Source organism: Candoia aspera, chromosome 3, assembly GCF_035149785.1.
Source record: "Candoia aspera isolate rCanAsp1 chromosome 3, rCanAsp1.hap2, whole genome shotgun sequence".
Classification (NCBI taxonomy): Eukaryota; Metazoa; Chordata; class Lepidosauria; order Squamata; family Boidae; genus Candoia; species Candoia aspera.
The window spans coordinates 112,733,086-112,758,243 of NC_086155.1; the positions used below are offsets into that span (position 1 = coordinate 112,733,086).

A 25,158-nucleotide genomic window follows, 5' to 3' on the forward strand; every position below is an offset into this window, starting at 1 on the left:
TTTGATAATTTGAACTGGAGTTTTATGTTTAAAGTCATGGAAATTATGGATTTTGGAGAACATCTTATCCAGGGAATTTAGTCAATTTATGCACCTCAAAAGGCAAATATCATTTCATTGCAAATGATGAGTTAAATGAATCATGTCATATACAAAAAGGAACAAGACAAGGATGCCCTTTGTCACCTTTGCTCTTTATTTTGGTGCTAGAAGTTTTTAATAGAGAGATTAGAACAAATAAAGGGCTTAAAAGTTAAAAAGGAAGTTTTTAAACTGAGAGCTTTTGCTGATGATTTAGTTTTGATATTACAGGACCCTTTGGATACTGCTGAACAGTTGATGAAGAAACTGAAAGAATTTGGGTCATTGGCATGTCTAAAAGTAAATAAACAAAAACCAAAAATGTTAACTAAAAATATGACCTTGTCCAACTAAGAATTGTTGATGGGTAAGACTGGTTTCAAGATTGAAAAAAAGGTTAGATATCTGGGGGTGATCTTATCAACTAAGAATAGTATGTTGTTTCAGAATAATTATGTTAAAATTTGGAATGATGTGAAAAAGGACTTGCTGAGATGGGAAAAATTACAATTGTCTCTTATGGGGAGAATATTTGTGATTAAGATGAATGTTTTGCCTAAGATGCTGTTTCTTTTTCAGACTATACCGATTTTGACGACAGATTTACCATTTAAACAATGGCAGATATTTCGAAGCTCATTTGGCAAGGCAAGAAACCAAGAATTAAATACAAATTGTTGCAAGATGCCAAAGAACGAGGAAGTTTGGGTTTGCCTGATTTAAAATTGTAATTTGAAGCTTGTTGTTTGCTTTGGATGAAGGAATAGATAATTCTGAAGAACAGGAAACTATTGTTGTCATGTTCACTGATTCAATGTAGTTTATACATTGTAACATTTCACATGCCATAGCACTGATGCGCGTTTCTGTTTGGGAGGGAGCTGCTGTGAGACCTTGTACCAAGCTCTGTATGTGAAATCAGTACAATGGAATGTGTTTGGGTTATTTTCTCTGTTCAAGGACTTTTCCCGCAGACCATCAGAAACCGTTAGGAGCACCTGGGATTGTGAACTTGAGAAGATTCTACGGGGGGAGGGATTTCATTTGTACCAAGGGTTTTTAGTTTGAATTTGGTGTGCTTTCATCATTCTCAGCTTTCTCTGTGATCCTGCATACTATTCTTTAATAAATCAGATATCTTTGAATTCCTACTCATGAGTCTGATGGTGTTTTAGAATAGGCAATCATTACATAAAGCTGAGAATCCCCAAAGTTGCACCGTTACCTCCTACCAAGATCAGTCTCTTGTGAGGGAAAATAGTTAACGATGGCTGAGTCAAAATCCACGACCTGGGGACCCGAGGAGACGGCTAGTTGATGCCCGAGTCGATGGTCAAGAGCAGAGAACTGAATCTCCCCACAGAACCTTCAGAATCCTGAGACCTGTCAAGGGATGAATAGAATTCCAATTCTGATGCAGAGGAATCTGACAACGGGGAAGAGCCAAAGCAACCGGCATCCAGCGAATTGCTCGCAGAGTTGATCACCTTGGATGAAGTGGGGGAACCCCAACCCGGGACGTCAGGGACGTCCTGGAAGTATCGGTTCCCGCTAACCCCAGACAAAGAATCTACTACGGTGTCAACTGAGAGGAAACCAGGCACGCGAAGGAGAGGGGACTCTCAAACCCCTGAGAGACTAAGAGTGATGGAGGCCAAAATAGAATCGATGGAGTACATGTTGAAAACCCTGTCTTTGTCACTGGAGGGGCAGGGGAGATGCGGAGGAGATCCCAGCTTCTCGCAACCATCCCCCATCCTCCCATCCAGACCGCTGGCAGAGCGGGGCCGGAGACGGCTCTGGGATGAATCTCCACCCCGCAGAGCCCGGCCATCAGTATCCCCACCCCAAAAAGGGAAAGCTACTGTAACCTGGGGCCAAACCACTCAAGCGCCTGCTGGTTCCACTCCAACCAGAGGCGGAGTGAGAAACTTTTCTGTCAAGTTTGATGGCAATCCAACAAAGTTATCTTTCTTTTTAACTAATGATAAAAGTTATATGAGGCAGTTTGGGGCATGCTTCCCTTCCGAAGAGGCTAAAATAACTACCATTGCCACCAAATTGAAGAGTCGAGCAGCTGACTGGTATGTTCAATTAAGTGATGCTGACTTCCCTGCACTTGATTATTTCAATGATTTCATGTGGGTGTTAAAGCTGCATTTTGAAGATCCTCTGGCCAAGGCAAGAGCTAAGAAGGCACTGAAGGATCTTACCCAGGGCTAAATGTCAGTAGCTGATTACGCTCTAGAGTTTAAAGCTCTGGCTGAGAAAATCACTGACTGGTCTGAGTCAACTCTAATAGAGCGTTTTAAAGACGGACTCAACTGGGACGTCCTGCATTGGGCGTTGTGTAGAGACGACCCCAAGTCATTGTACGACTGGATCTGTCTGGCAGGAAAGACTGAGCACGCTCAGCATACTTTCACGCAAACTAGAAAACCTGAAAAATCACCTGCCACCATGAGAGGATCCCAAAGTGCTGTGACTGCTGCCCAACCAAGCTATAGAGCCTGGGATGAGGAGAGAGATTGACGCTACGCGAGGGGTTAGTGTCTCCGATGCGGAAAGGAAGGGCTATCAAGCAGCTGATTGCCCAAAAGCCAAGGCTGGAGATCGGGCGGAGAAGCCACTGGCCAAATAGCCAAAGGGACAGCCGACGCTGAAGAAGTAATCTACTTCTTGGGAGAGGCTGAAGACGACTCTAAGGAGCCGGCGGGAAATGCCAGCCACCTGCCATGAAGGGCGCCAGCGGGCAGGTGGAAGAGGATGGGCGCGAAGATGCTATGGTGAGTGCTGACTGTCCCACTTGAGCAGTAAAAGTGAAATTGGGTTCCCGCACAAAAACTACAGAGGTATGGGCTTTAGTTGACTCTGGGTGTTCCAGGTGTTTAATTCACCCTGATCTGGTTGCTGCTTTGGAACTGCCTAGTTTCCCCCTCCAGCATCCTTTGATCTTCAAACAGTTGGATGGTTCAACAGCCGGGGGGGGGGGGGGCGGCGGCAACCCATTTCACTGGAACTGTGGCTGTGCAAATGGGCAGCCACCGTGAGACTTTGAAATTCGTTGTAGCACCTGTTGGCAATCCCTTGGTAATCCTGGGGATCCCCTGGTTGACCTATCGAAGCCCATATATAAACTGGGAGCACAGAACTGTGTCTTTTCAAGATGGATTTTACCAAGCTCCTACAGCGGAGATAGTTGCACGTGTGGGGCTTGGAAGGGCAGCGATCGCCATGCCGTGCCCTGACTTGCTACATTTAGAAGGCTTGCCTGCTCAATACCAAGAATTTGCAGACGTATTTGGGGAGATGGAAGCAGATCAGTTACTCCCCCCCCCCCCACCGGAAAACTGACTGTGAAATAGAGTTGGTCCCCAATGCTCAATTGCCCAAGCCAAAAATTTATCCAGTGACTCAGAAGGAGCTCGAGGCATTACGGGACTTCGTTGACAAAAGTCTGTCAAGGGGGTTTATTGAACCTGCCAATTCCCCAGTTGGGGCTCCTGTGTTATTCCAGGAAAAGAAAGATGGCACGCTTCGACTCTGTACGGACTATCGAGGGTTAAATTCTGTCTCAATTTGCAACAACTACCCTCTTCCGCTCACGAAAGGCATGTTAGCTCATTTGTCAAAGGGCAAGATTTTCTCCAAGATAGATCTTCGTGAAGCCTACTTCCACATTCGCAAAAAAGCTGGGGATGAGTGGAAAACTGCTTTTAATTGCCCACTAGGATCGTTTCAGTACAAAGTCCTCCCTTTTGGGTTGGCAGGGGCGCCTGGAGTCTTCAAGCAATTGATTAATGAAGTATTACATGATCATTTGTTTAAAGGGGTCCTGGTTTATTTAGATGATGTTCTCATTTACACTGAAACCGAGGAGGAACACGAACGCCTCCTCAGACAGGTGTTACGCAAACTTTGAGATGCCAAACTCTATGCCAAACTTTCCAAATGTGAGTTTCACAAAACCCAACTTGACTATCTGGGCTATTGAGTGTCTGACCGGGGTATAGAAATGGACCCTGCAAAAATTCAGGCGATTCTAAGTTGGGAACGTCCCCACACCCGGAGGCAATTACAAGGTTTCCTAGGGTTCAGTAATTTCTATCGGCAATTTATCCAGGGGTTTGCTGAGATTGCTCTGCCCGATTTACTCCGTACCAAGGGCTTGGGGGAGACACGCAAAGTAAAAAACCCTGGGGCAGTGCTGAATTGGACGCCTGAATGCCAGGCAGCATTCGAGAAATTAAAAACCCTTTTCACTGCTCAGCCTATTCTACAGCACCCTGATCCTGAACACCCCTTTGTGGTCCAAGTGATGCTTCTGACTCCTCTATTGGGGCTATTTTGTTACAAAGGGATTTAGAAAATTGCTTAAAACCCTGCACTTATCTATCCAGGAAATTTTCTGAAACAGAACGCCATTGGCATGTTTGGGAAAAGGAGGCGTTTGCTCTAAAAGCAGCTTTAGAAACCTGGCGCCATCTCCTTGAAAGGGCTAAATGCCCTTTCGAGGTTTGGACTGATCACAGGAATTTGCAAGCCCTCCGCACCCCACGATGTCTCAGCCCTAAACAGATTTGCTGGGCAGAGTTTTTCAGTCACTTTAACTTCCAGTTAAAATTTATCCCGGGAAAGAAAAACTTTCTGGCAGATGCTTTGTCACGTTTACCTCAGGACCTTGACCAGGTGGCAGATGTGGTTGGGACTGTTCTCACTGAACCACAACTGGGCTTGGTTGCTGTCACTCCGAGCCAGACCCGTGTGCAGGCAACCCTGCCCCCAGGCCAGTCTGGGAAGCGGAAAGTGCAAGTTCCTTGTCAGTTACAGAAGGACTTTCTCCAGGCGCTGAAATCTGACACTTGGTTGCTAGCTAACAGGGACAATGTTTCTTTTGAAAACAGTCTGGCGTGGGTGGAACACCGCCTTTATGTGCCTGAAACTTTAAGAGCTGATGTTTTGCAGCGATCGCATGATGATAAACTTGCTGGACACTTTGGTTTTGTCAAAACCTTGCATTTGGTTCTCTGTCAATTTTGGTGGCCGACCTTAAGATGTGATGTAAAAGACTATGTTGCTTCCTGTCCTGTTTGTGCCATGTCAAAACGAAAAGGGGGGAAACCACAGGGGCTTCTATAGCCAGTGGCCAGCCCATCCCGCCCCTGGGACGAGATTTCTATGGATTTCATTGTGGACTCCCAGTGGACGTTGTGGACTCCACATTGTGACTCCCAGCCAGAAGAAAACTGTCATTTGGGTTCTAAAGGATTTTTTCTCTAAACAAGCTCATTTCATTCCATGTGCATCCATCCCATCAGCCCCACACTAGCGCACCTATTTCTCCACCACATCTACCGCCTCCACGGTAGCCCTTCCCGTTTAATTTCTGACCGTGGCACACAGTTTACTTCTCAATTTTGGAAATCGTTTTTAAAATTTATTGGCACTAAACAAGCACTGTCCACGTTGTCCCATCCACAGACTGACGGTTCTACTGAGATTTTAAATGCCACTCTTGAACAGTTTCTAAGAGCATACATTAACTACCATCAGGACAATTGGGTGGACTTACTACCTTTTGCTGAAGTTGCTTACAACAATGCTGTGCATCAAAGTACCAGACAAACCCCTTTTCCCGTGGTTTCTGGTCATGACTTTGTTCCCATCCCTGAACTGCCACAGCCCCCTTCCCAAACATGTTCTGCATCTGACTGGGCTGTTAAACTGTCTGATTCCTGGCCAGTAATTCAACAAGCTTTGGCTGATGCCCAGGCTGCTTACAAGTCTCAAGCTGATAAGCATCGTTCTTTACAACACGACTTCAAAGTTGGGGATCAGGTGTATCTATCTACTAAATTTATCAAATCACCTCAACCCTCTAAAAAACTTGCTCCCAAATTCATTGGTCCTTTTCCTGTTGTTTATCTTGTCAATCCAGTTACTGTTAAATTGGAACTGCCTCACAATTTGAAACACTTGCACCCTGTTTTCCATTGCAGCCTGCTTAAGCCTGTGCACCACTCTCCACGTTCGCACCCTCAACCTCCTCCTCCTGCTCCAATTATGATTGACGGCCAACAACACTTTGAAGTCAAGGACATCGCTGATTCTTGCAAGCTTCGAGGCACCCTGCAGTATCTGGTCCGATGGAAACACTTTCCTCATCCTGAATGGGTATCTGCCCACCATGTTAACGCTCCTGATTTAGTCCACCGCTTCCACCTTGCTTACCCTTTGAAGCCTGCTGCTTAATGTATTCTTTATTTTGGGGGGACAGTATGTCATGTTCACTGATTCAGTGTAGTTTATACATTGTAACGTTTCACATGGCATGGCGCTGATGTGCGTTTCTGTTTGGGAGGGAGCTGCTGTGAGACCTTGTACTCTGTATGTGAAATCAGTACAATGGAATGTGTTTGGGTTATTTTCTCTGCTCAAGGACATTTCCCGCAGACCATCAGAAACCATTAGGAGCACCTGGGATTGTGAACTTGAGAAGATTCTACGGGGGGGAGGGATTTCATTTACAGTGAGGGTTTTTAGTTTGAATTTGGTGTGCTTTCATCATTCTCAGCTTTCTCTATGATCCTGCATACTATTCTTTAATAAATCAGATATCTTTGAATTCACACTCATGAGTCTGATGGTGTTTTAGAATAGGCAACCATTACAATTGTACCTTGAAGGACATGAACTGAGATTTGGGTGGCATGCCTATTTGTGGTATGATAAAGTTAATAAGGATTTTAAAAATCACTTTGTTAGGGGTGCCATACTGAGAGTTTGGACCACTTTGGTTGTCACCTCACAAAGCATTTGTTAGAAGAGAAAATGTGGGAGGAACAAGCTGGCTAATTTATAAAGATTTGTTAAACTTTGAGGAGGGCGAACCGAAGCTTAAAACAAGGGAAATGCTGGAGTCGGGAGGTTTTACATGTCATTGGTTTACTTATGAGCAGTTGTTAGAATGTTTTAAAGTGGATAAAAAGAACTTTAAACTTGTTAATGAAACAACTCAATTTGAAATGGAACTCTGTATAAATGATAAACATGTTATTACAAAGATGTATAAAATGCTGTTACAGATGAATCTAGAAGATGAACATGTTAAAGAATGTATGATTAAATGGGCTAAGAATTTTGGATATATAATGGAGAAATGGGAAAATATGTGGAACAAAGGTTTGAAATTTACTTTGAATTATAACTTAAAGGAGAATTTTTATAAAATGATGTATTGTTGGTATTTAACTTCTGACAAGTTGTCAAAAATATATAATGTGTTAATGTTTTCTACTACAGATTAAGGTTACTATGGTAACTAATCATTTTGGCCAGGTGAAGAGGTTGAATTCAACTGTCCCCTTTTCGATTGTTAATTTTTGCACCTGGGGGAAAGAACTTGCCTGGACTTGTTTTAGTTTCTGTTTCCCTTCTGTATAGGCATGTAGAGCTGCTCTCACTGAGAGCCTGTAAGAATGCAGAAGCTTTTTAATATGTTTTGCTTTCTGTAAATAAAATTAGTTTTATAGAAATGCCTGGTGTGTGACTTTTCTGATCTCTCCTGGGCCAAAGGCTTTCCTAGCAATCTGCCAACATAATGGAGTAACAAATGTTTGTTGGAAATGTTCTCTTGGTGAAGAGACTTTTATCATCTCTGGTGGACTTGTGAAAAGGCCAAAAATTTTGGGACCAAATATGTGCTAATATTCAAAAGATTCTTAAAGTGGATTTACAAAAAAAACCAGAACTGTTCATTTTGGGTCTGATGGAGAAACCACTTGAGAAACAACATGGGACTTTGCTTTTATATATGATTACAGCAGCAAGACTCTTGTACATACAATGATGCACAATCCACAAATACCTACAGTGGAAGACTGGATTATGGAACTGGTGGAGCTGACACAAATGGCTAAGGTGACAGCATTAATAAGAGAAAATACTGTTTCTGGATTTATTCGTATTTGGCTACCACTTTTAGATTACTTGCTTGTGTCAGAAAAAAATGAAGCTTTGATTTTGGGTTTTAGTGATTAAATGGTTTGTTTTGATAGAAATAATGTTACTAAGGTTTAACTAATAGTAAGAGGTTATATTTGCAAATTTACTTATATCTGTATTGGAGAAAGTTGGAAGTCACCTTCTGTTTCTATTTTCTGTCTACTTTACACTTTTATAGTTTTTTCTTCTTTAGTTCTATATTCTAGCTTTTCTATACTCTATATTTTGTATTTTAACTATACTTTGAAAATTAATAAAGTTCTTTAGTAAAAAGAACAGGAAGGTAAAGTCATTAACGCTGTAACTGAACACTCTCCAGCCTTTTTATCTACAGTGTGGCCAATCAGGAAAATAAAAAGTAATAACGAACAGCATTCCCATGGGAAAGTGAAAGCAAATAGGTCAGACCTCCAAACTGCAGATTGAACAAAGAAGAGAAAGTTTTATACTCCTCAAAAATCACTTTAATAAAAAAGCAATAAAAAAACAAAAAATTATTTAAATCTCAATTTAACAAATTATATATAAAAAGCCAAATTACTAAGTTAATAATTTTGAAAAATAATGAGAGTCACCAAGAGATTTTGCATTTCTTTGTTGTAGAAAGTCTCTCTTTGGTAAAATTCAAACAAAAAAAACCCTTAATCTGTAAAAATGGGGTGGGCAGCTTTAAGGTCCGTTTTGGCTTCAGAGTGGCTTAGGAAGAAGATGACAGCCCCATCTCCCAGTTGATTGCTTACCAGTCAATCGTGAAATGCCGTTTTGCGGTCTTCTGGCTGTAACCAGCCATCTGGAGAACACATGGGGTAATTCCTGGGTTTTTCCTTAATCTGGAGAACGCTTCTGGGCTCCAAGGAAGCCTGCCTGAGCCCAAGAAAAAAAGCCTCTCTGACAGGTCAGTCCACAGACAGAGGAAAGAACCAGCTCAAGCTGCCATTGTCCCCACCGGAAGTCCCTTTTTTACTACTCTTCCAAGATGGTAATTAACATGCCACCTTTAGGTTGCTCCAGAGCCCCAAGCTAACATGGAGATTTTGATTCCAAATCAACGCCCATCTTGAGATAGTCTGTCTCCTGAAGTCATTGATCCATAGCTATTTATCTGTAATTCATTCTCAGACACAAATGATGTATTTGTCTTTATACTAAAATACAATACTACAAAACTGAGTCTATCATATCAATATAAATAGGATTAATAAAAAAGCTGGTTAATAAGTCAACAGAACATAGCATTCACCTAAATCAAATCACTATTTTAGGAAAGGCAAGGACTGGTAAGACTGAAGATGTTGCTGGTAGAAATTATCTGGCTGGCACTGTGCTTATTTTTTTCAGTTCTTTGGAATAGCGAGTCACGATTACCACAACAATTTGTCTTCTTGCGGGGTGCAACTGTATTTCTTCTGCTCTTCAGTGAACTACAGTCTTGTCTCCTGTTCCTCAGTGTCTTGTTTTTTTCTTCCCCTGAAGGCTTAAAGCCAGTTTCTTCTGCAAGAGCATTTTTCTAGTTCCAACAGTACTGTGAGGTTTCAGCCCGCGTCTGACTCCAAATGAAACTTATCTGGAGTCAGAGGGGGAAACCGAAACTGATCAGGAGAGGTTTGAAAAAGCAGAACCAGGAAGTGACTCAGCAGAGCAGGAGAAATGGCAAAAGGGGATTGGACAAGCTCCGGTGGGGGATTTGAACTCTCCAATCAGCGCGCGAGACAGGAGAGCTGAGAAGCGCGCAAATCAGAAAGCAGCCCAATTGGCTGCTGGAGAGAAAAGGCGTGGAAGGGATCGGCATAAAAGGCAGATGCGCGAAGAGCAAGCTGCTGGAAACAACCAATCCTTTGAGCTCACAGCCATTGTAGAAGAGTCCTTACCTGCGTCGGATGCCTTGCCTGTAGCCAGAGTGGAACCAGCGCCAGTGTCTTCTACCTCCATAGAATTGCCTTCTGTACAAGCTGCTCCAGAGGATCAGCTGGAGCTGGAGCTTGGCAGAGGACGGCAAGAGGAGCGCCGTCCCTGCCAAGCACAGCCTCGCGTCTAGCTCCGGACCTTGTCGCTGCGTTCCAGCACGATTCAGGTGCGCACCCAGCCTTGCTCCTAGCTCCTAGCCGTGCCTAGGATCTCCAGTCCAGTCCAGTCTTGCTTCCAAGCCCCAGCCTTGCCTAGGAAGTCCAGTCCAGTCTTGCTTCCAAGCCCCAGCCGTGCCTAGGATCTCCAGTCCAGTCCAGTCTTGCTTCAAGCCCGCAGCCTTGCCTCAAGTCTCCAGTCCAGTTCAGCCTTGCTTCCAGTTCTCAGCCTTGCCTAGAATATCCAGTCCAGTCCAGCCCAGCCTAGCCTCCAAAGCCAAGCCTTGCCCAGTGGTTCCAGTTCAGTCTCGCTTATCCTCCATGTGTCAGTCCGGTCCTATCTGTGTGCCAGCTCACAGATCCTTGCCTCCAGTTTGTGCACTGCCACGCACCCTAGCTTCACCAAGTCTGATAATTTCGATCAGAGAGTTAGCTGAATTCTGCCTTGCTGTTCTGCCACAGTCTGACCCTGCAGCCTTGCCTGTTCATTGCCTGGGTGGTCTTCAATGGAACAGCCTTGCCTTATTATTTACCAGGACTTTAATTACTGTAAATAGTTGTTTCAAATAAAGAGTTTTGATAGTAATTCTGTCTGGCTGCCTCATAGTCTGAACGGGACAGATACAGAATACGTTCTACATCTCTTGCTTTCGATAGACACTATTGTCCATTGGGAGTGCTCCTTTGTTTGAATCTTAATCATGGAGAGTTGCTTTGTCTGTCAGTTCCTGTTATAGCACCAGCTTTTCCTGATCTGTAAATATTCATTTCATCACCTGAAGTGTGGCCACTCACAATTCCAATTCTCTGATGTTTTCTTCAAGGACTTGCTGCCAGTATATGCCAGGTTGCTTTCAGACAGGAACACAAGCACTCCATAAGCCCTGAAAAGTATGACTGCAGAATCCAATCTATCAATCTTCACCTTCATTTGTTAAGGTTCTGTCTGTAGAAGGTTTTCTCCTTCTTCTTTTCTCAGGCTCTTAGGTTATGTAATTACTGCAGTCCGTTTAGAGAGAATTCAAGAACTCCCCTGCTGAACTCTCCTGGCTAACTCGGTCTACCTGCCCCTTTCATTTGCTTGCTCTCTGGGATTGGTTACCTTATTTTCCTCCTACAGTCACAATATGAATTCTGTAACGGATAAGCAGACGTCCTTTGAAATTAGTACCTACTTAGATAATGACCTTCTATCCTTTACAGCTGAACACACAGTGCCTGAGAACATACTGCTTCTCTGATCACGTTCCTCTGTTCCTTGCCTCTTCCTCCTGTTGAACTCTACTGGTAAACTGCTTTTTGCTCTCCCTGTTTACTTACTTAATGAGCCATCATAACTAGTACTCAGTTGTTACTCAAAGGAACAGACAAACATAAATCTGACCTCTCTCAATTCTCCACACTCCCTGATTAACCTTCAAGCTGACCATTTTCTGAAGAAAAGAATTCAAAGTGTGATTTCATTGTAAAACATCCAAGAATTCATAAAGAGAACCAACTATATGCAACAATTTACATACACAAAGACAACTGCATACGTAAGGTGATAGACAGACAGAAACTTTATTTTGGTCACTGACAAATAAAATACATTCTATAAAACAGTTACTTTCCAGTATCAATAACTGTTAATCATTTGTAGGTGAAGCTTATATATAATGTAGCAGAATTTTGCTGCTTTCAAAGAAATACATTTATCTTTGTTGTTTAACAGATAACATGAGTAAAAATTATCAGAGTGCCCTGGGAATTTAAACAAAAAGGGGGTAATCAGTTGGTGGCGAATGTCCTTGTGAAACTGGTAATACAAGAGAACCTGGGCCGTGGTCTCTATAGCACCCATGTCACAGGGGCAGAGATGGGTTTCATATGGGATTTTCTTATATTTCCCCTCCAAAACAGCTGTGGGGAGGGCATTCAATTGGGCTAGTGATAGGGCTAAATTTGGAAACTAATATAATATAAGTACGGAGCTGGTTGGACAGTAAAATTGTATTATTGACAAATATGTTAAGAGAAAAAGCAGCAATTTGTTTGGCCTTCTATATCTAAGATCCTTTGCCTTAGTAGTGATCTAGATATTTATCCAGAGGTTAGATTCAAGTTTACTGACTCCTGCTTCCCATCAAAGTACAGCATTTGGAACACAGCAGGCAACCTGGAAGATATTTCTTAGAAATTTTGTTTGGATTCTTTCTAAGGCACACATGTTGTTATATGGTCCCAATTGACCCCCATATAGCAGTTGTGCTCAGGCTTTAGCTGCAAACAACTTAACTGCAGCAGGGATAAACTGTGCTCCTCTGGTAAAGTGATATGTTAGGATAGCTAATGCAGATCTCTGTGCACTGCGAGTTGCATAGTCCAGGTGGGCATTTCTGCTTCCAGTAACTTGAAAAACTATCCCTAGATATCTAAATATCTTAACCTGCTCAATGGGAGTAAGGTGATATTTATTTCTGAGCTTTCTGTTTTCATACTTGAAATCTGTTGATGTGTGACTAGGATTGATTCCCTCCATTGCCCTCCTTTTCTACCAGCAATGAAAAGTATATTTTATTAAGAAAAGTATAAGAACAACCTCATTCCAGCAAATCTCCTTTTTGGAGATGAACCAGCACATTAAAGCTATCATTACCGTATTAGCTGTATAGTCAAACATCCATATTTTATTAATAGGGAACAACTAATAATGTATGTTCCTTTTTTTTAATTACTTACCTGAGCTTTCAGGATGCTAGTGATCCAGTCCCATAGCTCAGATTGCCCTGTGCATGTTAAATACCTGCAGAACAATCATTGACAATTACTGCCAGTTCTGATGGTCTTTGTCCCATTAACTTCTCTAATTCAACAAATAGCATACTGTTCATGAGAGCAGCTAAAAAAAGTCCTGAGTTTTTCCAAAGAAAGAACTCAATAATGGAACATGAGTAGTGCCCTGCTGGATCAGGTCATAAGCAGCATTTTCTAAGCGCAGCCATCCAGGTGCCTCAAAAAATTAGAAAGCATGGCACAACGAGGATAACTATTGTTTTTGCTCACCTCTAGGAACTCATAAATGGTGTTTATTAAAAAAAAATTTTTTTTTAAAGGTGTAGTTAAAAGTTCCTTTCACTAAGGATTGGTGCTGTCAAACTTGTCAATCCAAAGGTTTCTAATAGCTGAAAAGCAGTTAACAAGCAATGTCTGAAAGTGATTAGAAAAGGAAGTATGCGAATTTAGTGTCCTTTCAAAGGTGCCAACTGCGATTTGAACAAAATGGCTATTCCCTCATCTCTCAGAGCTCTAAACCCACCGAAGAACGCTATCTTGCGGTCTCCGCATGAGGAGATGCTGTCTGGAGCACTTGAGGGTGATTAAAACTTTGATTTTAGAAAGTTACAAATGGACTAAGGGTCCACATAAATTTGAAGCAAAATTTTTGAATTAATTATAAAGAATCCTTCCCATGGAAAAAAGCTTTTGTTTTTAATTTTTTCCAAAACACATAGATTAGATTTTAAAAATTGAACATTAGAGGGAACTAGAAGGAACTTAAGGTAAAGGTAAAGGTTTCCCTTGACGTAAAGTCCAGTCGAATCCGACTCTAGGGGGCGGTGCTCATCTCTGTTTCTAAGCCTTGGAGCCGGCGTTGTCATAGACACTTCCGAGTCATGTGGCCAGCATGACGACTCGGAACGCCGTTACCTTCCCGCTGAAGTGGTACCTATTGATCTACTCACATTTGCATGTTTTCGAACTGCTAGGTGAGCAGGAGCTGGGATTAACAACGGGAGCTCACCCTGCCGCGCGGTTTCGAACTGCCGACCTTCCGATCAACAGCTCAGCGGTTTAACCCGCAGCACCACCGCGTCCCTATAGAAGGAACTTAGATTACAATTAAAGAAGAACACATAACCTCGACTTACAATTATAGAACAGAGAAAAATATTCTCATTGGACATATTGAAAGTTATTTTTGAACAATGGACTCAGAAGTTAATTTTAATGGTGTCAACAGAGATATCTGCCTCTATGGAGAGACTGTGTCTAAAAGATGTTATGGAAGAGGAACAAGTTCATCAGGTAACAACCTGACAAGACAGACTGAGTTGAAAGTGGATTTACAAATGACAGGCTACAAGAATGACATGGAAAAAGCTGTTATACTAGACATACAAAATAAACCAGCTGATGTCTTAATAACTGCAAGGGATATACAAGAGAGTGACCTGGATAATTTTCCTATATTGGATTTACAAAAGAGGCTTGTTAAAGTTTTGTGAGAAGAGACAAAGAAAAAATGAAAAGAAATCAAGTTCTAGGACATTATTTGATGGACTAAAGATTAAGATAGTTAGAAGTAAAAGGAAGGAATATAAAGTTGGTTTATTTGATCAAGGTTAAAATAGACATGTTATCTCTGGTAACCCTTAATAGACTTTTGCTGATACCAGGACTGAAATGACGATGTTTTATGGATTTGTTTATAGATAAGAGATGGTTGGTTGCATTTTAAAATAAGATGATAGGCTACTAAAACTGTTTATACTTGTGATAAAGGTGGGAAGTCAGTTCTTCATATATATTTTCTTTTTATTATATTATTTTTCTTTCTTTTCTATTATTCTTTTTTCTTTCTTTTCTGTACCTTCTCTTTTTATTCTTCTTCTTTTTTAGTTTGTATTAGTTTTTACTGTTGTAATTATAATCTTTTATAAAATTATTCAACAAATGAATTCATGAATGGTCATCAGTCCTGGAGAAGTTGCAGCTCTTCCACCTTGAACTTATCAGGGAAACTGTACACTTAAACTTCTTTAAACTTGCTACCACAGAACAATAAACTACAACCTTGGAGATAGTACACTATCACTTTCCCCATCTGTTAAAGTTGAATATTTACTATTTACATTGCCTACCTCCCCAAGGTTACCTGATAGGCCCAGGAGAATTATCTCACCAAAGTTTTTCATCCATAATGGAAGCAATCCAAAGCTGTGTATTAATTTTTGAATGGTGGCACTCTCAGGTTAAAATGCAGCCAATTAGAATGAGGTAAGGACATCATCTGCCATTCTAATATGGAGACCAAACAGTATTTGTGAACTCTATTGTCATTCTTTCCTTCTGCTTCTCTGTGCTTGAGATGAGAAAAGCAAACTAAATGGTAGGAATAAGTATTATTTGGGTTAGTGTGATAGAGAACATTCTTGGACATGCAGTTGCCAAAGCTATTTGGAAGCTACCCAGCCTCAGAATTTTGTATATAATATGGGGTTACAATGCACAGTATTTTTAAAGCATATGCTTAATTTGAAGTCCAGAGTTACATAACTTTCGGTTTATAGTCACTTGATTGTGTTTTTGTGAAAGATACTCACAACTGCTGTTTTTGAAGAATCAGAGTAAAGCCCCATCTGTAATAGTGAGAAATAAAGTAAGATTAGAATTTAAACAAACTAGTGAGCCCAAAGTAAACACATCTGGGCCAATTCTATATGTACTTAAATAAACAACTGCACCCCAAAGACCTGTAGCCCATAAGCCACATGCTGTCTGTTCCTGATACGGGCAATATTGTTGATAGCAATTTGCTGCTTTTCTTTTTCTTTCTTTCTTTGTCTGTCTCTCTGTTTGTTTGGAGAGGTTGGAGGGCTGAAGGGTTGAAACAGGTACATTGAACCTTGCAGGTAATAAAGACATTAATTTCACTCCTTAGAACCACACTTTGCCCCCAAATCAGGTTGATTTTCCTGTTTGGGACATACTTTAAGGTGCTTGACCATCTCCTGTACCACACAGGGAAGGCAGAAAGGCAAAGCATGGTTCTAGGGAACAGAAAAAAATTGCCCCATCCAGCACAGACAGAGAAGCTAAGAATGTACAGTATCTTAACAGAGGAATGCAAAATCTTTCCATATGCCTTCTCTCCCTGAGTGGTTTTCTTTGCTGTTGTTCCATTTCATGTATTAAATGGTGGCAAATGTATATTTAGGCTTCTGGGAAGAAGTGGGATTTATTATGTTCTGTGCATAAATCTATAAAGAGTAGTAATTAGTGCTAGGGCAGTTTTGACATTTGGGTATCACCAAGCAGTAAACTCTAGCATCTGATAGCCACTTGCCGTGAAGGTGGTTTCAGTTTTTTTCGGATCCCCAAGTAAACCTTGGCCATATCCAGTAGCCACTCTCTCTCTGGCTTGACATTCTAGAGGTGTACAACAGAAAGACAATTCTCAACTCACAGATATAAAGAAAGGGTTACTGTTTAAACCAGTATTATTTTGTCCACCTTTATTTCACTACATCCAGGACATTTGTTTAGACAAACTAGTATTAAGCCTCAATGAATTGGAACTATTTTTTCTCTATACAAGCTCACCTGAAATAGCATTGGTCACTTGTTGCCATTGCAAGCGTAATCTAACTTACTATTTCTATAGTACAGCTTCATATACATCATTTCATTGTATTCCTTAGAGAAACTTGGCATGACAGATCAGTATCATCATGTCAATTCAACAAAAACCTAAGGCTACTTCCTGGGTTCATGAGAAAGGTGATATTCAAACTAGGGACTTAAGTTTTCTATTTCTATTTCCTAATTTTTATCTAAAATGCTCTCATTGTCCAATAACCTCCAATAGCCTCTCATTGTCCAATAACTCAAAGTAATAAGGCTATTTTATCTGGGCTAGAAACATCCAGATAACCACTACATGCCAGCAGGAATACTGAAAGCTCCAACTCCCTATCTAGTGATTATCTAGATTTTTGCAGAAACGACAGTCTCACTTATAAACTCTCCCAAACTTAAGTGGGCTTTTAGGTCTGATTCTAAAGACACCACTTATAGTTGTCATGGAAAAGTCAGAAGAAAGGAGCACAACATTAAGGAGAAAGCAATAGTTTATTCAATTATTGTGTCCCATCTTTAGAAGAAAGAGGAGCCCAAAACAGTGGGAATCCAAAGATTTTTATACAAGTTGAGGGCTATTGGGTGAAAATGCTAGGGATCTGATTCATTGGAAAATTTGGAGAACCTAGGCAGGTTCTTATCCAGGGTTGTATGTGTTATTAGGCAAAAACTGCACTTTCAGGAGCAGCTGCAGTGTTGGGGAAGTCCATAGTTAAGGAGATGGAACGCTGAGGTGATCAGGCCCATGTCCTTGATTGAGAAGGGAACATAGGGGTTTCTCTATGTTACAATTCCCTTGTTAGGGCTGCCCGTGGGCTGTACTGTAAGTGGGTAAGTGAAGCATTTGGTTTCAGTGAGATTACAGGGGGCTTTGAAGGATGGTCATTTCTGGGTCTGGTAGGATCTGTGCAGCAAGAAGCTGGGTTTGGCCCTGGTCACATCCGCAAGAAAGGGAGGAAGGGGGTGCAGCCTTCATTTTGTTTGTTAATTTGTTTTTTCCACCATAAAAATAATCAGGCATGATTTGGGCAAACATAAACAGTTTCTGATTTGAAGTGACCATGCATCTCCTGTAAACACCTAAAGCTAGACTTGATGATTTGCAGAGCAAATATGAAGGTGGATTGGCTCACATTTGAGCCTATCACGAAACCACTTCATCTCTTCCTAGGAGGAGGTCTTTGTCAAACATAGATTGGATAGTTTTTTATTACCCCATTAATCAAACTTTTCAAATAAAAATACAGTACAGGTGGCCTCACTATATGTGATTCCATGACTCAAATCCACAGTCACTAAGAAAAATATCCCAGACTATTATATCCACGATGAAAGTTTTTAAGTACTTGTGTTTTTTGTCCTATTTCTGTTATTTCAGGCATGCACAAATGACAGGTGGGATTTTGTGCATGGATTTGGTCCTTTTTTCACAGTCTCATTTTCTATAATGTTATTATCCATGGTTGCTAGGCTGGAACAGAACCTTCACAAATAATGAGGGCCACATCTATAAAGCAAGCATGCATAAAATGCATTAAAAATAAACAAACATATAGTTTGATCCTGTTGGGCCTGAGGAAGTGGACAGGATCCTCCGGACTGTAAATGCCACCATGTGTCATCTAGACCCATGCCCCTCCCGGCTTGTGAAAGCAGCCCAGGTGGTGACATGTGGTTGGGTCCAGGCGATGTTTAATACATCTTTGAGGAAGGGAGTGGTTCCGGTTGCCTTCAAAGAGGCACTGGTACACCCCCTCCTCAAAAAGCCATCGCTGGACCCTACTGTTCTGAACAATTTTTGCCCAGTCTCCCACCTCCCCTTTTTGGGGAAGGTGGTTGAGAAAGTGGTGGCATTACAACTTCAGAGGATTCTGGATGAAACGGATTACCTAGAACCCTTTCAGTCAGGTTTCAGGCCGGGATATGGGACAGAGACTACAGTGGTTGTACTTATGGATGATCTCTGGCGGGAGCGGGCAGTGCATCCATCCTGGCTCTTTTGGACCTCTCAGCGGCTTTCAATACCATCAACAATGCTATCCTTCTAGCTCAGGGAGTTGGGGGTGGGAGGCGTGGTTTTGTGCTGGTTCATCTCCTTCCTCCAGGGCTGGTCCCAGTCAGTGGTGATAGGAGATGAGAGATCTGACTCTTGACCTCTGCTGTGTGGGGTGCCGCAGGGTTTGGTCCTCTCCCCTCTCCTATTTAACATCTACATGAAACTGCTGGGTGAGATCATCCATCACCACAGGATGAGGTACCATCAGTATGCTGATGATACTCAGGTATATATCTCCATCCTGGGTGAAGTAAGTGATGTGGTGGCTGCCCGCTCTCAGTGCCTGGGGGCTGTGGGGGTCTGGATGGGGAACAACAGGCTTCAGCGGAACCCTGGTAAGATGGAGTGGCCGTGGATTGACGGCTCCTCAGTATCCGGGAGGTTGTCATCTTTAGTTCTGGATGGGGTGGCACTGCCCCATTCAGAACCGGTGCATAACTTGGGGGTCCTCCTGGACTCATGACTCCTGCTCAAAGAGCAGGTGGTAGTCGTGGCCAGGAGGGCCTTTGCACAACTTCATGTTGTGCACCAGTTACGCCCTTTCCTGGATTGAGATGCCCTCCAGACAGTCACTCATGCCCTGGTCATCTCCCACATATACTACTGCAATGCACTCTACATGGAGCTACCCTTGAAGAGTGTCTGGAAGCTTCAGTTGGTCCAAAATGCAGCTGCACAGTGATGAGTGCTCAGCACACGTTAACACCTTTACTGCATGAGCTGCATTGGGTTCCAGTTTGCTTCTGGGTCCAATTCAAGGTGTTGGTTATGACCTTTAAAGCCCTACATGGCATGGGGCCAGGTTACCCGAGGGATTGTCTCATCCCCATAACATCGACCTGCCCCACCCTATCATGCAGAGAGGGCATGTTACAGACCCCGTCTGTAAGAAAATTCCATCTGGCAGGGTCCAGGAGGTGAGCCTTCTCTGCAGTGGCGCCTGCCCTTTGGAACATTCTACCCCCCGAGGTGAGGCAGGCCCCTTCACTCCCAACCTTCCAGAAGGGTTTGAAGACCTGGTTCTGCCGCCTCACCTGGGATGGTAAGGGCAACAGCTCTTCCTGGGGGTGGCTGGTGATGTAGAGTTCTCCCTACCGAATGGAAATTTCCCACTTGGATTCCATATTTATATTTATTATTTTAGTATTGTAGGTGTTGATTCGGTGATTTTATGATGTTGAGGTTTTAAGGAGAATTTTATTGTAAACCGCCCAGAGTCCCCCTTTTGGGGGGAGATGGGCAGTAATAGAAATGTGAATAAATAAATAAAATAAATAAATACAGAATGTAAGGGTTTGTTATTTTGCAGATCATTCTAGAGTCTAGACCAAAGCCCTATCTGGAATAGGACTACTACTACGGCATCCAAATATCAACACTACTATGGCTTCCCCTGTATGTATAACTATATTGGTATAGACACACACACATCCTACATACATACATTCATACATGTAAGGCCCTTGAAGAAAACAGAGGATTGGACTTACTGTGGCTGCTTCTTCTACTGCTCTCAGAGGCAAGACCAAAAAATGTTTTTTGTAGCCCCTGCAATATTAGTAAGAGCTCCACAACATAGGATAGAAGAAAGGTGGGTGTAATAACAGCTCTTAGAGAGATGACTCCTCCCTCAGGAGAAAAAACTTTTCCTCCTCATGGCAGGAGATACCTTGCTACTTCCCATCCATGGGAGGAAAAGGAACTTCACAGTAAGTCCAATGTTCCATATTCCAGCTGTGGCTGGAGGACCTAGCTGGGACCTACCAGAGTGGCACCCAGAAAGATATGAATCACTTGCTGTGCAGACTTATGAAAGAGGCACTAATTGTCATAGTACTCATCTCCACAGGATGCCTCAGCCAAGACCTGTGAATTAAGCTTGTAGTGCCGCACAACAGAAGAGACCACGGACTATGTTGCTGGCCTACCAGTATCACTCAGTGGAGTATTAATGAAGCTGCCAAGGTGGCTGCACTCCTAATGGAGTGGGTCATGAAACCTATGGGGACAGCTGCAACTGTAGCAGGGAGTTATGCAGTCTTTGAGCCATCTGAATTCATGCAAGATATCTTGTTTGCTGGAAAGAAACAAAGAGGCAGTCTGACTAATGCCAGTCTTTGATCTTCTTGAAATAAGTCTGATGACTCTTTGGACATCAGGCTTACACATAACTGCTTCTTGGGGGTGATGTCTGGAATTAGGCAAAATAATTACAGTATAAGCATAGACCCTGTGCTCTGTGGAAGTTAAAATTAACAATGGACAAGAATATGGAGTCTGTGTGTAAGACCACTGACTCTGAGACAGTCACACAGTTCCTCCTTGACCGATATGGCTGGCAGTTCTGCCACCTGTCTGGCTGATGTTTTAACTACAAGAAAGTTCTAAGTGAGAAATATGGTTTCCATTGAGCAAAGAGAGGTAAAAGTCAGAACCATTTGGGAATTGGGCAGCCTTCTAAATTTAAATCAATTAATCAATAAGTATCAATCCAGTGGCACACTAAGTTTCTAAAACCAAGTAGCAATCCCAGGATAGAAATCTATGAGCAGGAGTGGCTTCATGCAATAATTTCTAGGTGTGAAGATATACAAAGGTGAATGGAATCTTGAACCCTCAGAAGGCTAATGCCAATGCTGAAACCAGATGCTTTAAGTTATATCCCTTGGGCCATATCCTCTTCCTCTTCCTCCAGTAGCAGGAGGTTTGTCAGATCTCACAGATCTGACCACTGAAATATTGTAGCAGGCTAATGGATAGAGGCAGCACTGGAGTAGCAATGCCTGCCAATCAAACCCCACACAAGCTTGGGTCTGAGTGAAACTGGGCTCCCAGTTCTGAAAGAGAAATCCCACAAAGGTTCATGAGTACCTGCACCGTCTCAGTGTATCAATGCCTTTTGGCCCAACAGGGAGCCACTGGGATGACTTCAGGTACATGTGCAGAAGATGAGCCAACAAGGTGCAGTGGGAAGGCACAGAGGAAACCCTTGGCCCATTTCATATTTGGGGCACTAGAAGCTGAGGCTGTCTCTGTGGGGACCCAGGAGATGTGCTGGCTCAGGTTGTGATTGGCAACAATGTAAAACTGCCTACTGAAGAGTGACCAATCTTGCAGTGATTTTGTAAGTTCACAGCAAACAAGTAAGGACAAGGCTGGACTGCAAATACTACCAAAAAAGAGCCCACTGATTGGGGAAATTTCTGGATCTTTCTGTCCTTCTCTTCAGGCTCCTAGTGAACATTAAATAATGATGGTGTAACAGGCAAGAGATAATAAAGGACAAGGAATTCCCCCCCAAATGCAGGCAGTTAGTAACAAATGGGCTCACAGGGGGAAAAAACCCTGATTTCTGCATTTAAACCCATGCCTCACCACTCTCATTGTTTCCAGCAACTGCAGTTCTTTGCTTAGTCATGTGTAACCTTATCTGATGCTATTCATGTTTAACCAGATCTCTAGTCTGAGACCCTGGCTTGTTTCTGGCTCTTCCAAGTACATTTCTTCATCCTGATCTTCTTATTTAGCCTCTTTTAACATACTTCTGTTTGACTGATATTTGATTTGTCTTTGGCTCTTAAGGGGTTCATTGCAGAGGAGAGAGCTTGTCAAGGACTCTTACTTGATCCAGTGACAGACTCTAGATTAAGGGTGGCCTATGAGATCATCAGGGGAACAGTAAATCATACAATCACAGAATCATAGCATTAGAGGGGTCAATTTAGGCTATTGAGTCCAACCCCACTCCTTGGTGCAGGATTCCAGATTAAAACATCCCTGATAGATGGCTATCCAGCACCTAATTGAACCCATCCAGTGAAAGGTTCACTACCACCTGCCTGTGTAACTGGTTCCACTACTCAATTTTGTATTGGCTGAAAGCTTTTTCTAACATTCAATCAGAATCTGCTTTCCTGTAACTTAAATCCATTATTCCATGTCCTACACTATGGAACAAAATCACACACGTATCACACTATGTGATATTCTTTCAGGTATTTGAAAAGTGTTATCATAATCCCCTTTCAGTCATCTTTTCTGAAGGCTAATCATACCCAGCATCTTTGATCTACTTTCATAGGACTTGGTTTCTAGTCTCTTGACAATCCTCATTGTACTTCTCTGAACCTGTTCCAATTTCTCTGCATACTTCCTAAAATTTGGTGCCCAGAATTGTACACAGTACTCAAGGTAGAGTCTGGCCAAGGGAAACAACTAATTCCTGTGGTTTGAAAATTATACTTTTGTTGATGCTGCCTAAATTGCATTTGCCTTCTTTACAACCACATCACACCAACTAGCTTATATTCAATTTGCAAGCAACAACAATGGCTTCAAGATTTTTTTTCAGAAGTAGCATAATTAAGCCAGGTATCTTCCATCCTATACTGGTACATTTTATTTTTACTTCCTAAGCAAAGCATTTTATTTCCCAAGTGCCTCTGTTAATTTTCATTCTTTTAGTCCTTGTCTTTAACCTTCAAGATCATCGTGAATTTTCTTTGTCTTCCAGGGTGTTAGCTTCCTCATGCTTTCCTCCATGATACCGCTGTCTCCCCTGATCTTCAACTCCCTAACATCTTCAAGGAGACTGAGGACAACTAACTGATCCTAAGGAAGTCACGTCATCTACATGGCTGTTGAGGATTGCCCTTGGGGAGAATCACATTGGTAGGCAGTTGTGCCTCCTGATGCGGCCACTGCTTGAATGGGAGGGTTAGGATTAGAGTTAGGGCTGCTGCCACTTATACGGTACAAAAGAAAACTCTTTGGGCTTAAGTGCTGCAGCAATGTGAAAAATAACCCAGCTAAGGATATTCAGCCACAAAAAGTCTCATGAACAAAGGAAAATAATTCAGTTTGCTTTTAATCTAGAAGCTAATACTCCCCTTCCAATTCATTCCTGACACACCGCCCCTGCTGCAGTTAGAACTATTTTAATGCCTAATTCCTGAGCAAGAAGGCATTTTTGAGGGGCAGTAATATCTGGAAACTAATGGGCAATCCCTTCCCTTCCCAAACCAGCATCTCTTTTGTCACCAAATCAGGCAACAATTAGGCATTAAAACAGTCTCCATTTATGAGTGATAGGGGATTTTTCAGGACTGTGGCCTCCTCCCCACTTGTACCTACCTAATGAGGGCATAAACATGCTCCAGCAACATTTTTTTTCCAGCTGTGTCCCCATGATATTGCTCTTTGTCTCATCCCAACCCATGACTGAGAAAGTCTTCCTTAGCTGTGCCAGTGTTAAAGAAGTGTTGTCACCCTTATTCTGGCATTGCCCAAGGCAGCCTCAAGGGGTACAAAATGTTTTAGGCTTTATCACACATTGGCATGATTCCTGCTGATTCAACTCATCAGTGCAGAAAGAGCCTGTGTGTATGTGAAAGAGTGAGTGAATTGAATGTGTGAGTGTTCCATCCTAGTGCATCACATTTGCCCAACACTAACACAGGATATCCAATGCAGCCCTATTATTTTCCTTTCATTAGGAAGTAGTTTGTCTTTCTGTTCTACTTCCTGCTTTTCTAAGTGAAGGCCACAGGGGCACCTCAGCTGCATATTTGATAAAACACGTTCCTACTTCCCACAGGGCGATTAGCACCAACTGCCCTATGAAAGGGATCCTAGAAGTATTGTTTTACATTTTTATTTATAATTGTTTATATTGTTTCTGAATCACTTTGAAAGGAAAATTAGTGTAAAATAACTGTAGCAAAATAAAATTAGATTTCAGTCTGTAATGCCTTATCCAAGTTGTGAAAGGTGGACTGATGAAAATAAGCTAAAGGTGGAAAATTATTACTTGATGGCCCCTTTGCTTCAAGATTATGGCTGCAACATAAGGTTATATTCCCCCGAAAGATTTGGTTCATACAGTTGCTGGGGAGAGAGGTGTTAACTGATCTCTGTTGAGAGGCTCAGTTTGCAGAGTAAAAGTGCCTTTACAAATTTTGACCAGAATACTCTTCTTAGCATTTTTCCCGCACTATGGGAGGGTCTGCTTGTTGGCATATCCGTCTCCATTTGGCTTGATCTAAGGCATCTTTGGCCAGAATACTAGTTACACTTTTTCTTGAAAGGGTGAAGCCTTATCATAACAATTCATGGTTTTATCACTTTCTAAATGTCCATGAGTATAGAATGCTGATGCCAGGTTGTTGGTTGGAGCTGATGTTCATAATCTAATTTTATTTACACTTGTTACTTTAAAGTAGTAATTCCAAACTGTAAATCCCTAAAGAGATGTGGATATCTAAGATACTGCCTTAATGAACGTTCAGGAATGGCCTTGCTCTGGATGCTTTTTGACAACGGAATCAAGAGAGAATCAGGGCCTTTTCAGTTATGATATTGATGTTAGGGAAGGCTTAGAATAATAAAATTGGAAGCAGACATTTCAGTCACTGTACCCATCCAAATTGAAGCATCCCTAACTGCTGGCTGTCCAGTATCTATTTGAACATGTCCAGTGAAAGGGAGACCACCACCTCTCTGGGTAATTAGTTGCACTTCTGAGCATAGTTAAGATTCCCCCCCCCCAACATCCAA

The 25,158-nt window shown here is 42.1% G+C and overlaps 1 protein-coding gene across 2 annotated transcripts in view; it reads right to left on the reverse strand.

Moving 5' to 3' along the window:
* Window positions 1–25,158, reverse strand: part of ARAP3 (ArfGAP with RhoGAP domain, ankyrin repeat and PH domain 3) — an 87,215-nt gene that overhangs the window by 18,950 nt on the left and 43,107 nt on the right. For both annotated transcript variants that reach the window (XM_063298634.1, XM_063298633.1), the window contains 3 exons: window positions 16,255–16,337; window positions 15,512–15,547; window positions 12,867–12,930 (listed from right to left, as the gene is read on the reverse strand). In XM_063298634.1, coding sequence (XP_063154704.1) covers window positions 12,867–12,930; window positions 15,512–15,547; window positions 16,255–16,337 — 183 coding nt within the window. The remainder of the gene's footprint in view (window positions 1–12,866; window positions 12,931–15,511; window positions 15,548–16,254; window positions 16,338–25,158) is intronic.